The sequence below is a fragment of the Aegilops tauschii genome, chromosome 6 (genome assembly GCF_002575655.3).
Source record: "Aegilops tauschii subsp. strangulata cultivar AL8/78 chromosome 6, Aet v6.0, whole genome shotgun sequence".
Taxonomy (NCBI): domain Eukaryota; kingdom Viridiplantae; phylum Streptophyta; class Magnoliopsida; order Poales; family Poaceae; genus Aegilops; species Aegilops tauschii.
In genome coordinates, this window is record NC_053040.3 from 82,244,959 (window position 1) to 82,261,567 (window position 16,609).

General features: G+C 43.7%; 2 protein-coding genes across 3 annotated transcripts; one reads left to right on the forward strand and one right to left on the reverse strand.

The window, feature by feature from the left end:
* The first annotated feature begins 230 nt into the window (after positions 1-230).
* Positions 231-6,402, forward strand: LOC109777065 (glutamyl-tRNA(Gln) amidotransferase subunit B, chloroplastic/mitochondrial). 2 transcript variants are annotated; one of them, XM_020335719.4, is made up of 9 exons: positions 231-369; positions 1,314-1,996; positions 2,697-2,906; positions 3,860-4,000; positions 4,089-4,292; positions 4,544-4,741; positions 5,347-5,415; positions 5,762-5,878; positions 5,999-6,402. In XM_020335719.4, exons 2-9 carry the CDS (start codon positions 1,373-1,375, stop codon positions 6,077-6,079), a joined length of 1,644 nt encoding a protein of 547 aa, XP_020191308.1. In that variant the 5' UTR covers positions 231-369; positions 1,314-1,372; the 3' UTR covers positions 6,080-6,402. The 2 variants fall into 2 exon arrangements, with proteins under 2 accessions (XP_020191308.1, XP_020191309.1); XM_020335720.4 differs by having other exon boundaries at positions 236-378.
* Positions 6,403-8,602: 2,200 nt separating this feature from the next.
* On the reverse strand, positions 8,603-12,041 carry LOC109777063 (uncharacterized). The gene is made up of 6 exons (XM_020335718.3): positions 11,681-12,041; positions 11,143-11,265; positions 10,207-10,386; positions 10,051-10,132; positions 9,206-9,270; positions 8,603-9,101 (listed from the first exon to the last, which is right to left on the reverse strand). Exons 1-6 carry the CDS (start codon positions 11,969-11,971, stop codon positions 8,799-8,801), a joined length of 1,044 nt encoding a protein of 347 aa, XP_020191307.1. The 5' UTR covers positions 11,972-12,041; the 3' UTR covers positions 8,603-8,798.
* Between the last annotated feature and the right edge of the window lie 4,568 nt (positions 12,042-16,609).

Below are 16,609 nucleotides of genomic sequence, written 5' to 3' on the forward strand. Positions count from 1 at the left end.
TTTTATTCAACTGTCACCAAGTTTACAATGATGAACAAAAATTCATCGGGGTGGCCTAATTAAACATGACGGCCAACCCCTAAATATAAAGCATGCTTCATCAAATTGTGAGTCTTGAAATTCGAGCTCCTTAATTCATCTACAAAATTGCAAATCCCCGCAAACTAAAAAACAAAATACTATAGTGTATACAAAAGTTCAAAAGAGCTGCCCCAACACGAACGAGCCCAGTAAGGCCCAACTGAAGGCGAACCCTGGACATCGAGGAGAGGTGGACCAGGGGCGCCGCAATATCCCCGGGGAGACGCGCCGTTCCCAAGCTCCGGCGACCGCGCCGCCGGCGCCGCTGAATCACCTCTCCTCCCAGCGGTAAGCAAAGTAATAATGCCCGCGCCCTCTTCTCTCCCCTCCCTCCTTCCCCCATCTCGCCTGCTCGCTTGCGCTCTTGCCGGCGCTGCTGGCTTGCTGCCGTTGCAGTTTGCTGTTCTATTTAGCTTTCTGTCGACTTGTGTCGTTGTTTGGCTAGGGAGCGGAGAGTGGGAATGAATGACATCTCGGGGCAGTGGCATGGCAGGCAGCAAGCTTCTGTTGGGGGATTGGGAGTGGGACTGGGACTGACATCGGTCGCACATCTTAAAATTATTCAAGTCTTCAGTACTCCCCGGCCCGAAAATACTTGTCGAGAAATGAATAAAAGTAGATGTATTTATGACTAAAATATGTCTAGATACATCCATTTCTCCGACAAGTATTTCCGAACGGAGGGGTACATGCTCAATGCTGCATTTTTCTTTAATTATTTGTATATACCCGCAGTATCTCCGTAAGGTTGTTTCTAGAAATTGCCGTATCCCTATATCCGTATCTCCGTGTCCCTGCTACTACCCGGCATACTTTCATGAGTTTTAGGTGGCTGCATTCATGAATGATAAATCAACCCAATTTTCAAACAGTGATTTTCAGAAAAGATGCATCAAACCATACTTGTTCTCCACGTGAGCGACCAGTCAGTAACCAAGTCTGGAAGTATAGAGCAGGCTTGATTGTTCACTGATTGGTCACTCTTGTGGAGAACAATCGCTTGATGCATCTTCTCCAGAAAATCACCTCTGAAAATTAGGTTGTAGCCACCTAAGCTTCATCAAAGTATGCTTGCTAAATTGTAAACCTTGCTAATGTCTTGCAGTTTCTCTAAATTACTTCGAGTCTCGTTCTCATCTTAGAATCTGTACTTTATTTATGCAATTATTACAGGTTTCTTCTGTTATCCTGAAATCAGGCTGTATTCAATATTTTTGTTCTCCCGCTCGCAGGCTGTGTAGTCCACCCAGTAGATTGTGAATTGCAATTCACGAGAGGCGCATTGGCCACAATGGCTCTAACGCTTCTCCGAGGGATCAGAACACCAACCTTACTTAGAGCAAATTTCAGCCTGCTCTGTACCACCCAACGCCATCCACTAGCTCACTTCACAACTAGGGCTGAGAGTGTGCAGACCACTGAGCCCAAAGCAGTGCCCAAATCAATTCAACAGGCTACCAAGGAGGCGGCGGAGCAGAAGATACAAGGTTTTGAATCTGTTATCGGCATCGAGACCCATGTCCAGCTCTCTACCATCACAAAGGCATTTTGCTCCTGCCCAAACAACTATGGCTCCCAGCCGAACAGCACTGTTTGCCCCACCTGCATGGGCCACCCGGGGACATTGCCGGTTCTGAATGCAAAGGTTGTTGAATGTGCAGTGAAAATGAGCCTCGCTCTCAACTGCAAGATCTCCATGACATCCAAGTTTGATCGGAAGCAGTATTTCTACCCAGACCTACCCAAGGGGTACCAGATTTCGCAGTTTGACATTCCAATTGCTGAGAAGGGTTACCTTGATGTGGATATTCCAGTTGAGTTTGGTGGTGGTCACAGGCGATTTGGTGTCACAAGGGTTCATATGGAAGAAGATGCTGGCAAGCTGCTTCACTCTGAATCCGGAAGTTACTCTCAGGTTCTCCTGGTTATTCCTGGCTAAATGCCTGTTTTCCATTAAAGTTTCGTACTCTTATCAAATTCTCATGGTATTCTGTTATGCTGCAAAATCATGGAAAAAGTTGACATCCATCAGTGCAACAGTACATTTTCTAGGCCATTGCATTTATAAATGCTAAAGATGAGGAGTCATGGAATTAATTTAAGACAAACTATCTGTAACATCTTGCTATGAACTCAGAAGATCAAACAACACAGGGGATTGGGTTTCTTATGCAATTTTGCTACAGGTGGCATATATGTAGTGGGTATCATACATTCATACTTATCTATAGTTATGTGGTCATTTGGTTTATCCCTGCCTGTCATACAGAATGTAAGTACCAGTGTAATATCCAACTGAAATTCAAATGTGACACAACTTCACGAGGCAAGAGAAGGTGAACTGCACTTAATATATCAGCGTCTTTATCTCTTTGTGGCTTTGCTCAAAAGCTAACAGACACTGCACTTAATATCAGATCAGCATCAGCGTCTTTATATCTTTGTGGCTTTGGTCAAAAAGCTAAGAGACTTTCTTTCTCAAACCTAATACAAGAAGTTGGAGACAAGAAATAAAAAAAAAGTGAATTCAGCATCAAACAGTCATGTATATTGGCTAATCACACTAGTAACTACATATTTAAGGCTTAACAAGTATTTACATTCTCGTTGTCTAGGTTGACTTAAATAGAGCCGGTGTACCTTTGCTTGAGATTGTCTCAGAGCCAGATATGAGGTCAGGGATAGAGGCTGCCGAGTATGGTGCTGAGATACAAAGGCTTGTTAGGTACCTGGGAGTGGGCAATGGTAACATGGATGAAGGTTCCCTTCGCTGTGATGTAAATGTATCTGTTCGACCAATTGGACAATCGGAATTTGGTACAAAGGTAATGACCAAAACTTTAAAAGTTCCCAACTGATTGTTATTCTATATTCCATGTCAAGAACATCTTCATCAGGCTTACGATCTGATGACTCGTCAATACACAAACTTATTCAGGACCTCATATTAATATGTTAGGCCATTAAGGCCTGATTAGTTTTGACAAATTTATCAGTTTAAATGATGATTCCCCTTTATCCTTAGAAATATGATAGATGTGCCTCGATTTTTTTTCCAATACTGCATATAATTGACATTGCATGTTTACATAAGGAAGTTATTTGGTTAGCCATTCAGTGGGTGCATGAAATATTTTTGAACTTTCAGTGGTTTGGTTCTCTGTATAGAGGCTTGGACAGAAGTCCTTCATGTATGCTTGTCAATTGTGCTTGTGAAAATTGTAGACGTTTTCGTGTATATCCGAGTTACTTTCTTTGCCTTCAATAACATCGGGGCTGTTTGGTTCCTAGTCACACCTTGCCACACTTTGCCACACCTCAAGTTAGGCAAGTTTGACCAAGTTAGGTGCATGTTTGGTTCTAGCCACACCTAAGGAAAGATTCTATTTTTGAGAAATAAGCCCCACGTATACACAAAAAGTGTGGCAAGATTCCCTTGGGCAAGCCAAAGTGTGGCTAAGAATTTGAGCACCTAGGTAAGGCAGGTGTGGCAAACTGTGGCAAAATTAGTCACCAGCCAAACAGGCCGATCATGTCTTAAGAAAGTTACCAGAGTCATGGACTTCAGCTGTGTTAAGACCATTGGCACTAACCATGGAATCTTAGCAACAATGGACATTACGAAGGAGCCATTTTCCGAGAGCAAGCAGTTCCCTAGATCATTAGTTATTGATGTATCATTATAGTAAGATGGCAAAAAATTCCTCATTGTTTGTTCACTGTTACTGTATATGGCAATGTGGCATGACATTCTTCTTTCACCTCTAATTTCTGGCAGGTTGAAATAAAGAATATGAACTCATTTTCCGCAATAAGTAGGGCAATAGACTATGAGATCTCCAGACAGATTCTTCTTTACAAAGAAAGCCAGGCTGATCAAATTGTACAAGAAACCCGTCTTTGGGATGAGTCCTCTCAGGTTGTTATCTGATGTTGGTCGTTACCTTGTGCTTTCTATTTAACTTTTCCTAGAGTTTCTAAATCCATTTCTTTATCTATATTCTCAGAAAACTTTTACAATGCGAAAAAAGGAGGGACTCGCCGACTATAGATATTTTCCTGAGCCTGATCTCCCTGAAGTTGTTCTCACTGGTGAGTACATTGATGAAATTCGTAATTTGATGCCCGAGCTTCCAGAGGCAAAGCGTAGGCGCTATGAGAACATAGGACTCAGCATGCAAGATGTTATTTTCCTTGCTAATGACGATAAGGTAATCATCCTCGGTACTTCCATTTTCCCTTGTCATGGATGTGCATGTTTTGCGGAAGTATATTTGGAAGCTCCTATTTTATTCAATCAGGCTTGCTTGAGGTTCATATATTTTGTTGGATCACATGATCACCTAATGTCTTGTGTCATACATTGAAAAGTTCCTCCAGTTTCTTCTCTCCTTTCCTGACAACCCATTTCTCTATTATTTACTGCAGCTTTGGCGATCTGATCTGTGTATGTTCATCCCAGGTTGCTCATTTCTTTGATTCCACGCTCGAGCATGGCACTGATGCAAAGCTAGCTGCCAACTGGATCATGGGTGATATTACTGCTTATCTGAAGGATGAAAAGCTTTCTATTGATGAAAGTAAATTAACACCTCTGGAGCTTTCTGAAATGATTGCATACATAAAGAATGGAACTATCAGTGGGAAAATTGCCAAGGAGGTAACATTGCTTAACTAAATTCTTTTATCTATGCAAGTTAAAGCATGTTATGTGCAGTCTCTTCATTTTAGTTGCGCTACGCTGCTGCTGCACTGATTCTGGAGGACAGTACTTGATACTTGACAGTTTCTTTTGTACTCCCTCTTTTCTTTTTGCAGGGTCTATTTGATTGATTAAGACTCTTAATATTTTGTTTATGTGATACAAAATCCTAATAGTAAGTACCAAATACGAATCTAATGATATCAATTTTATGTTATATAAATTACATACTAATGAAGTATTTATTGGTCAAAGCCTTGTCTTGACCAATCAAAATATGCCCTACAAAAAGAAATGGCTGAAGGTTTCCGTAGTAGGATACTACGATTACTATGGTAGAAATAAGTTTTCAAATAGGAAAGGAGAGCAATTTCTGGTCTTTCCCCTTCTGCCTAGTACCAAAAGTGTTTGCAGGTTGCACAAGAATGAACTTTATCTTCAGTTATTCTGAAATATTTTGCATGCCTCGTGTTCTGTTACGAATATGCATTCCTCTCAGGCTTTGCCATTAGTCATAGCATTCTAAAATTGTAATACCTTCTTCCTGATTCTGCCTCTTGCAGATTGTTGTTGACCTCATTGCCAAAGGCGGAACTGTTAAGTCTGTGATAGAGGAGAAGGATTTGGTTCAGGTAAATGTGGTCACATTGGTTACTATTTGGACTTGTAGTAGTTTGAATGTTTAAAATATATAATTAATGCTGCGGCCCTGCCATTGGTTTCAAGTGTGTTGCCAACTTTTGGCTTGTAACTTCCATCGAGGAACAACCAGACAACGAGTACCTTGTTAATGAAATTGAAAGCTGAAAATTGGGCAAAAAGATTAGGTGACCTTTTGATTTCATCAGTTTTTTACACTTTTTCTGATATGTTGTGATGAGATAATTAATAGTTGTGCACAATGTAGCTGATGCTATGTCAGTGCTTTTAGTGTGTGCTTGGGTTTTCCAACTAACATTTACTACTGGGAAATGGCAGATTGCAGATCCAGCAGCAATTGAGGCCATGGTAGACCAAGTACTCACTGACAATCCGAAGCAACTTGAGCAGTATCGGGCTGGGAAAACCAAGTTGCAGGGATATTTTGCTGGCCAGGTTAGTTATTTTTGAATGTGTAGCTGTGTTCCTCTTGGTTAACCTTCGTATATGTTTCCCCTTGGGTAGCCTTCGCATATGTTTCCGCACTCACGAGAGCTGACCATATTTTGGTTCCAGGTGATGAAAGCATCAAAGGGTAAAGCAAGCCCTGTTTTATTGAACAAAATCCTGGGGGAGAAGCTGAAGGGAAGCTGTTGAGGTTTTTTTTTGGCGCATCAAGTGGTCCTTGATGACTGGAGCATCGAACGAAATCAAAACCGTGCAGCGGGAACTACATTTTGGGGGGCGAAAATATCTCCGATTCTAGTTTTTGTAGGCGTGGTCCTTGCTTTGAATTTGGGATGGATCTCGTTCCCCCTTGTTTAGAGCACGGATTTCGTAAGAAAAATAATAATCCAGTTAACATAATACTGTTTGAACTGATAATAAGAATGGAGTTGTGTGGTGTACAGATGAATTATCTGCGTAGACTTACATGTTACTATATGCCATTTTTCTATTTATTGTTTTACATCCTAGAACTTCAAATGTGAGCATTTGCATTTCGGTTGTACGCAGCTGTAAACTCTCTTTTTTTTCGGAATTTAGACCACTGCATCACCAATATTTCTTGACTGAAATAGGCTGACCTTTGTGGCAACATCCTTCAAAATTTTGCAAATGCACGGCCGGTAGGGCTGTAAGGTGTATGTGACAAATTGTACATTTAAATGAGACCAGTCAGGACTAGCCCTTCGCGTTTTATTTTTATAGAAGCAACCGTGAGCGCACAGCGGAAAAATTGTACATTTTGCTTCAGTGATTCACAAAAAGGCTGATCACTTGCTTGTCAACATCTGAATGGCGTGAACTCTTGGTATGGAGGCAATTACAGCATGCTCAACTGCAGTGTGTTGCCAAAGAAGAATAAATTGGTACATACTCCCTCAATTTGAACTACCAGACCGTCATATATTTAGGAACAGAGGGAGTAGATGAACTAAAGGTACACTACAGCATTGGCCTCTAGCCTTGGGGTTGGGGCATGCCGTCGCCTTCCTCCGGCGCCATCACCCTACGTCCTACTATGAAACCTCCTTTTGGGGCCCTATGTTTCATGCACATTGGGCGGCGCACAAATAGTTGTGGCTTCTTGATATACCACCACAAATTTTGAGTTAAACTATTGGGACATTCATGTACAGTGGAACACAAAAGAGGCGGAGAACACAACAATGCAGAGGCATTATCAAGAGTTAAACATATTCATTCCTTGATATATGGCACTGCATACCTCTATGTATAACTGAAGTAGTCAAATCTTATGGCACTGATGCCAAGCGCAAGGAGCTAATTACATAAATCTCTATCAGTACCTCCTCACGTCCAAATTATACTTTCAAACATGTCATTTTGCTTTTGAGAAAAAACATGGCATTTTCAGATGCAAAAGAAAATGGTCATAGCCAGTAACACTCCACTTGGACAGGATCTCATCACTTCCTTTCATATATATGAACTGGGAGGCCACTCCTGGGAAAGAGCTACTCATGAGAAATTGAAATTCTTGTTCCACTGGGGAGGCCTCAAGATGTGATCATTTTTGTCAAAGCATGCTATGTTTACCAGCTCAACAAATCTGAACATACACCTTACCCAGGTCTACCCCTGCCACTACCTGATTTTGTTTGGACCTTGTTGAAGGATCAACTGTTTTTCAGAACACTAGTTGTGGTAGATAGATTCACAAAATATGTTCACTTTCTCTTTATGGAACACCTTACCACGGTGAAGCAAGTTGCTGGAGTTTTCTCAGAGAATACCTTCAAACTACATGGCCTTCCTTCTGGTGTAGTCATTGATAGAGATAATATTCACCAACCACCTCTAGAAACTACTCTTCAGATCCTAGGGAGCCAAACTCCATTTCAGCACTTCATATCATCCCAAACAGATGGACAAACTGAAAGGGTGGGTGAACGGGTGCTTGGAAAATTACTTGAAGTGCATGGCTTTTGACAAACCCAAGAAATGGCATTCATGGTTGGCATTAGTTGAGGGATGGAACAACAAAAGTTTTCGCACTTCTATGAAAATGACACCTTTCTAAGCATTGCATGGGTTCCCACCTCCTATGGTAGCCGAATCTAACCTACCCGATTCTATCAATGATGATACCCACACATTACTACTACAAAACATGCGCCTAGCATCTCAAAACTATCAAGGACAACTAGTTGACAGGAGAGGGTGAAATACTATGCTGACAAAAGCATAAAAGAAAGGGACACACTTCCCTCGGCGTTCACAGGAAATTGGAACTACACTCAAGGTTTTATGGCCCATTCGGAATATTTGGGGAAAAAGTGTGGAACATATCTTGCACATTGCTTCTCCCTGAAGGATGCCAATTACACCCAACCTTCCATGTCAGTCAACTCAAGAAACATATTGGATCATATGTTGTGGCCTACACGCTCACCTCCCTCTAGAGGATGCTCAAGGGGTAATCAAGATGGAGCCACAAGCAGTGGCTGACAGGATAGTCAAGATGGAGACACAAGCAGTGGTTGATAGGAAATTAATTCCTAGACCACAAGGAGATATAAGCATCTCTGTGGTGAGTGAGGTGGTTGGTTAGCTGGGTCAGTAGATCAGTAGAACATACAAAGCATTCGCACACATTGCCTATCAAAATCTTACAGCTTCAAGTGCATGCCAGATGAAATCTGCACCTTCTGATGGGCAAGTAAACATGAAATCTTATCCTCGGAAAATAGTCAGCAACAGGGATCACATCGATGCGCTCATCACTTGCTCTAGTTTAAAACAAGGCCCAAACTCAGGGGCTGCAAGTTCAACTCCAAGAAATACAGCCACCATCAATTTTACATGTGCTATTTACACAAGGGTATAGTACTTGTGTTTTGTATGCTACCTAGTTCGAAACTGATATCTTTATGAAGACGACAACATGCAGTACCAAGATATAGAGAACAAAAGCGGACCTAAGAATCATGAGCCTTTTCTGGCCTTCTGTTCTAAAACCACCGGATTGGCCGGGTCTCCGGGCAGCTTTGGAGCCAGAATCTTCATCCCCGCTCAGAAGCCCTCCGCCGAACCGGTTCCGTGCTGCACCTGCTTCGCTGGAGCCGCTGTGAAGATTTCTCTGTATACTGTTCAACCTTTCCAGATCCTTTTCTTTGGCATGTATATCAGTGATGAGCCTTTCAGCTTGAGCCTAGGAAGTAGAAGACCAAAAGTATGTTCTAAGATATTAGGAGGGAAGAACCATGAGAAATTAACAAGATACTGCAGTTGGTAGACTGAAGAATATGAGCTCACTTGTTTAGCTGTCAACTGTTCAATGAGGCTATGTAATTGTTTCTCCAGTACCTTCTCCCTCTGGGCTGCACATGTGAGAGAGGACAACCAATTTGTACAAGACGATGTAACAGCAGGAATAATTTTTCGGTGGATATAACTGGGCATCACTTCTTAAGAAAGGAAAACCACTTAACTAGTTGTCTTTGTCACTACATCCTATGAGGATCTATTAGGTTATAATTAAAGCCTGTTCAGATTTTTATGGCTACATTAAATAACGGTGTTATCAAGTGTTTATTTTAAAACAGAGATATAAAATCCCAGCCATTTTATATCCACAAATGGATCATCTATCATCGCCACACTGAACAAAGCTCTAACACTGACAAGTACCACCATCCTTTAAGCATCATAGATTCAGATCCATGGACCTTGCAAACAGGTTAGCTGGTTGACCACCTCACAAAGTACAATGCCACAACTAAAAAAGTTCTAATCCAGCAGAAAGAAATTTGGAACCCAGCTCATCAAAATTGAACACTTCGATCACATAAGGTACATGTTTGCATGAGGCAATAATAAAACTATCTTTGTTGCACACAATTTGGTGCTTCTCATCTCAGTTTAAAAAAAGGCGCTTCCACAGATACACATGTAGCTTTAGGTGTGTTGTTTACTCTTTATTAAAAGGCACTAGCCTAAGTAACACTTGATTTAGGCATTGTGTCGTTTTGCACAATCATACATTACCAGGGATAGGTTATAAAGTATGCAAGGTAACAGCTTCAACAATCTATGCTGCCTATACTTGTGCAAGTAAAGATGAATAAAATAGAGCTGGTTAATATTCACGGGTAATGTACCAGGACTTGGATTTTTCAAAGATTCTTCTTCAACCGAGGACCATACTTTCTCCAATCTTTGTATCTTGTCTTCCAATAATTTCTGTTTAGGTGAAAAAGTCATTGACAACCGAACATGCTATTTTGATCCACAAAAGATGCTATAAAATGTCATACCAACTCCCCCTTCTTCTCTTCCAAGTCTTTAGACTTGAGATTCATCAACGATTCAGCTTCTAGCAGAGCATTTCCAGTAGCTTCCGAAGCAGCCATTGATGCTTTATGTTGAGCAGCCTCTTGCTCCATGATAGCATTGTCAACCTTTGCCTTTAAATCCAGCTCTGCAATTTCCATTTCCTGCAAATTATATTACGGTGTTATCTGTTGTGCCAGCTCCTGCACATTTTGGCTGAAACAGGGAAAACACATTCGAGAGGAGCCTGTTCATGAAGGTCCTGCTGGAACATTATTGGTTGGGAAGTGGAGATAAGAATAATTAATTTGAGTTAGATTGGATTGCTCAGGATAAAGCTCAAGACTTAGATTGTACTGCTAGAGATAGAGTTTGAAGAAGATTAAATTGCCAAAGGTAAGTTCAAGTCTTAATGGATAAGTCAGAGTCGGGCCTATAGGAAGGCTATGCATTGTATCTAATGAGATCAAGTAATAAACGATTAACTCCCACCCATGTAAAGTGGTGGATCAAGGTTCACAACAAATATGATACAATAAAGGAAGATTGTTAAATGCCAAGAATTAGAGAGGGAGAATAATTGCACTAGAGAGGCAAGGTCGAAGGCTCACTACTCCGGTATTCTTCTTTAATATCAAAAGAGTACACACTAGTCATTTATCCATAGGATGGCTCTTGATTTGAACCACATGTTGGATCCTAATTTAAACTGTCAGCCCTACTCTTTGAAATCCTATCTCCAAGATAGCAATCCTAACTATCTATTTTTTAAGAGAGAGCTGCTGCCTTGTTTGATGCTACCATATGGTCCTTGGCCCATATCACCTACAAAGGAGACTCCGGAAGGGACAAGAAAAACAGAGAGAAAATGACACAAGGGTAGAACAAGTACTTAAAAGTACAATCATATGACAATGTACCTTCAAATTACTCTGGAGCACAGCAGCCTCCATCTGCTTCTCCTGAATTTTCTGGCGGCAATCGGATATCGCCTTCTCATAGGCGGTATTTTCCTCTTGAATTTTCACCTCTCTATGCAGTGCCTACAAAAGGTGGTCAATTTACATTACAGATATCCATTGAGGAACGCGAAATTTACAAAACCATCACATCGGTTCCACTGTGAGTGGGGAACCTTGACCATAGATATCCAAAGTGATAAGAGCAGGTTAAAGAAATGATCATCACATTATCACTGTTATTATCAGCAGACCCAAACTATGAAATAGAAAATGAGATAAATGTAATCATAACAAGTATGGCTCAATCAGATTCATAATAATGGAATTAACAGCTACAGATGTTCATATACGGATTGCCCTTGTTAATCACGTACTCAAATGGGTTGTGCTAGGACGCGCTATTCTCCAGTCGAAGGTTATTCGCATAAAATCCATGTATGCAACATTGGATCTGCACGGACGCCAGAAACTGGAGTGCGGAAGAAGGACGAGCTACCTGCTCTTTGGTGGAGGAGTGGGCGTTGAGCTGGAGTGCGAGGGCGGCAGAGGAGGCGAGCGAGTGGGCGTGCAGGTGCGGCAGCCGCTGCGCCACGTTCGGCGGGGGCACGCGGGCGCGCAGGTCCTGGATCGCGCGCCGCAGCGACGATGCCCGCGCGTCCAGGTTGGCGGCGCGGAGCCGCTGCTCCGGGGTCATGGCCGCGGCGCGCTCGCGCTCGGCGGCGGCCTCGTCGTCGCTGTCGCCGGCGCCGCCGACCACGTCGGCCGCCCACGCCAGGATCCCCGCCATGGCTCCGCTCCTCCTCTGTTCTGTTCGAGGGGACGCGAAATCGGATGGACTAGAGGCTACTGTTTTTTCTCTTGCAGGTTATCGTAGTTGATTGTTCCATTTTGACTTTATTTGGGTTGGCTTGAGTTTTAACTATTTTTAGTGGTATTTTTTCATTCGTATTTTGTGTTGGGCTATCGTTGGAGACGGTATTTGTTCTGGAAGAAGAGTGAACTTGTACTAGCGTGGTTAGATCATCTACAGCCAAGCGTCTCAAACCCGTCTCATATGTCCGGGGCGAGCCGCCCGGTCACTGTTTGGTCACGATTTTTTGATCCAGATGCCCCCCTCAAACGCCCAGGCTGACCGACATCCCTCATATCCAACCCAAATATGGGGCGGATATGGGGCGCCCGAGCGTGCCCGCCACGTCGGACCTGGCCCACGTTAGCCCACCCGACCTCACATAAATTTCTCCCCATCCGCTCGCCGGACCAAACCCTAACCACTTCACTCCACTCCCCTCCGCCACCCAAATTCATCTCCGATGACTTCCGACCGTCTCCGGCATGGCAGGTAGCCGATCCGAGTCCTTCACCTCTAGATCCGTCGACCCCGAGCTCATCCCACGCGGCCCCGAGGAGGGGATAGCCGTCCGGCTTGCGCTCTGCCGCGCTCGAGAGGAGGCCCGTGCACGGCTGCGCTCGGACTCCTTCCGTCGGGAATCCATTACGTCCGCCAAATGACGCATGAATTCGGCGCTGGGCTAGCCGTAGCTGCCTCGCCGGAGGCCATGCGGTTCGTCTGGCGTCTGAACGCGCTGGCAAATGCGCAACCCCTCCGTTGGCACGTCGAGCATCGGACACACCATGGGCCTCGTCCGACGAGGCCATGGCACGACGTGCCCGCCATGCACGACACCGGTCGCGGGAGGCGACGGCAGCCCTCGCGGTGGTGAACGTTGGCGAGGCGGAGTCGCATTCTCTAGCGCTCCGTATGGCGCATCAGTCCGGGCGCCGGAACTGCATCGTGGTGGACGTCTGCGGCTCGTCCCAGGACGGATCAGTCATCGATCTGATGTCCACCGGCACCGTTAGGGTTCCAGGCTCCAACGAGGAAGAGTATGGCATGGAAGGCGACGACGCCTTGAGTCCCGTGAGTCGGCTCTTGTCCCATGCCCTACTCTACCTTGCCGGCGACCCGGACCAACACTCTGAGGAGCACAGCCGGCCGTCGGACATGGCCAGGGCGGAGCCGGGCGAGCGTAGAGTGGAACCGGACGAAGCTCCTCCTAAAGATCGCTGTGTTGCATGTAATAATATGGATTTGAGGTATCCGGATGTGGGATGCATTTTTTGAGGCGTGACAGGTCACTGTCCACGGACGTGTCCGCTGGCGTTTGAAGGATCAGATTTGCTAAGTTCGGCTGTAGATGCTCTTGTGTTCGGCTTTGATGGATGATTGTGTGAGCCCCTTGAGGGATTATATTTCACATTGAAACAGTGGAATTGCTAGTACAAAACTCGCACGGCCGTGTGAAGCTCGCCCTCGCTCACCTCGGCCCACTGCTTCGCTCGCTCGCTTAGTTTTTTTTCCTGCTCACTCCAATGCTTACTTAGAAGAGATAGACTATCGATTTTTTTATTTGAAAAAAATTGCTAAATCAAAATATGTTCATAATTTTTTAAAATATTGGATTAAGAAACTTTCCAAATGATAAAAAACATGATTTTATATATTGTTTGCAAATTTAAAATATTCAGTGATTTTAAATAGTCCTCACGAATTAAAGAATTTAGACTAAAAATGTTCGTGGACTTTTAAAATATTAACAAATTTAAAACATGGGAGTGGGTCCATATACAAGTAACAGCCCATACATAACTTTATAAGCGAGATCACAACCGACTCAAAAACCACGACGCACCAGAAGCATCGAAATCTTGGGAGCTTAGTAACTGTATAGATAGATTCATCCACTGAAATTGAAGTAATTTCGCCTTTTATTAAGTTTTTAGGGAGGGAACATATCAAGTTTTTTTAGAGTACCCATAGGCTAGCTTTATTTGTACTCCATTTTGTAAATTTTTAGGAGGAGGTATTTAAATTAATGACACGGCAGCATAACTCGGATATCAGTTTTATTATGTTTTTTGAGCTTCATGCTGCGAAACCCATTTGGAGCCGTTTGACTTAAGCTACCTAACTTTGAAGTTGTTGCCACATGTCTTTGTCTAACAATACCATATGTCCAATGAAACAGAATCGAGTGGAATGAAACATGATCATCCCAAAAATTCGGCTCGTCCAAGTGTTTGGTTCATAAAGCTAAATAAATAGATAATGGATGAAGTTTCAACTGTGAGGGTAATTCCACCAAGATATGGAACCGTCATAACACCAAAACCTTAGAACTTGTTATTTTTGCCCTCACGTAGCCTCGGTTGTGTCCCTAGCCAAGCATTTGGTCATCTCCAATCCAATTTGTCTTGCAATTGTTTACATGCCAACTTTAAGTTCTATGATATCTCCTCGCGGCGAGACGGTTGAGAGGTTTCAAGATTTTTGTGACCTTTCTATTGAAATGCAATTAGTAAGTGGAGAGGGCAGAGACTCTCATCATTGAGGAGAAGAGAAATCTAAAGCCCCCAAACATAATCCCCATGAAGAGGAAGCTAAAAATGGAGTTATCACTAGTAGAAAAAGAGGCTTCCATACGCCCCCATTAGTCCCTAAAATAATCGAACCGCGACAAAAGGGGTCTTTAGTCGCGGTTCGGGAGGAGACCCGCGACCAACTATCTGGGCCCAGCGCGCTCGGTCGACAGCTGGCGGACGGGAGGGGCTTTAGTCCCGGTTGGCCTAGCCAACCGGGACTAAAGGTCCTCAGGCTGGCCCGAAGGCCTTTAGTCGCGGTTGGCCAGGCCAACCGGGACTAAAGGCCCATCCCTATATATAGGACTCAGCTCACTTCACTTAGCCACAATTCAGAAGGGGGGTGGTGGGTTTGCTTTTGGTTCCTCCTATGCACACAAGGTGTTCGATGAAATGCCCGAGAGCATGAAACAAACATGATATGAAGTGTCCGAGCCACACTTGAGCTTTCTCATTTATTTTTCCTTCGCGATCGCGGTTAGCAACTTGAACCTTTCATGTGTCATTGATAAAATATGCATGTGTGTAGTTCATTGTTTAATTTGTATTATTTCTAGCTAGTTAGTTTAACAAATGCATGATGGTTAATTATATACTTTATATAATAAAAATGCAGATGAATCGGCAATGGATGTACGGTCCCCGACTCTCCGGCGAGTTCACTACGGGTTTGAAAGATTTCCTCGTAGTGGCAAATGCGAACAAGCAGCGAGGTTTTATTATCTGTCCATGTGTTGTCTGTAAGAATCAGAAGGGTTACTCCTCCTCAAGAGACGTTCACATGCACCTGCTTCGGCATGGTTTCATGCGAAGCTATAATTGTTGGACCAAAGCATGGAGAAAGAGGGGTTAGAATGGAAGAAGATGAAGAAGGGGATGATATCGATGACAACTATCATGATCATTTCGGTGATACTTTCATGGAGGATGATGCTGAAGGTGGGGAAGGGTTAGGTGAAGGTGAAGAAGAGGCACATGATGAGCCCGCTGATGATCTTGGTCGGACCATTGCTGATGCACGGAGACGCTGCGAAACTGACAAGGAGAGGGAGAATTTGGATCGCATGTTAGAGGATCACAAAAAGTCGTTGTATCCAGGATGCGATAATAGTCTGAAAAAGCTGGGCTGCACACTGGATTTGCTAAAATGGAAGGCACAGGAAGGTGTAGCTGACTCATCATTTGAAAATTTGCTGAAAATGTTGAAGAATATGTTTCCGAAGAATAACGAGTTGCCTGCCAGTACGTACGAAGCAAAGAAGGTTGTCTGCCCTCTAGGTTTAGAGGTTCTGAAGATACATGCATGCATTAACGACTGCATCCTCTACCGCGGTGAATACGAGAATTTGAATGAATGCCCTGTATGCACTGCATTGCGTTATAAGATCAGAGGCGATGACCCTGGTGACGATGTTGAGGGCGAGAAACCCAGGAAGAGGGTTCCTACCAAGGTGATGTGGTATGCTCCTATAATACCACGGTTGAAACGTCTGTTCAGGAACAAAAAGCATGCCAAGTCGTTGCGATGGCACAAAGAGGACCGTAAGTCCGACGGGGAGTTGAGACACACCGCTGATGGAACGCAATGGAGAAAGATCGACAGAGTGTTCAAAGATTTTGCAGCTGACGCAAGGAACATAAGATTTGGTCTAAGTACTGATGGCATGAATTCTTTTGGTGAGCAGAGCTCCAGCCATAGCACCTGGCCCGTGACTCTATGCATCTACAACCTTCCTCCTTGGTTGTGCATGAAGCGGAAGTTCATTATGATGCCAGTGCTCATCCAAGGTCCAAAGCAACCCGGGAATGACATCGATGTGTACCTAAGGCCATTAGTTGATGAACTTTTACAGTTGTGGGGCAGACCTGGTGTACGTGTCTGGGATGAGCACAAAGAAGAGGAATTTGACCTACGAGCGTTGCTTTTTGTAACCATCAACGATTGGCCCGCTCTCAGTAACCTTTCGGGACAGACAAATAAGGGATACAATGCATGCACGCACTG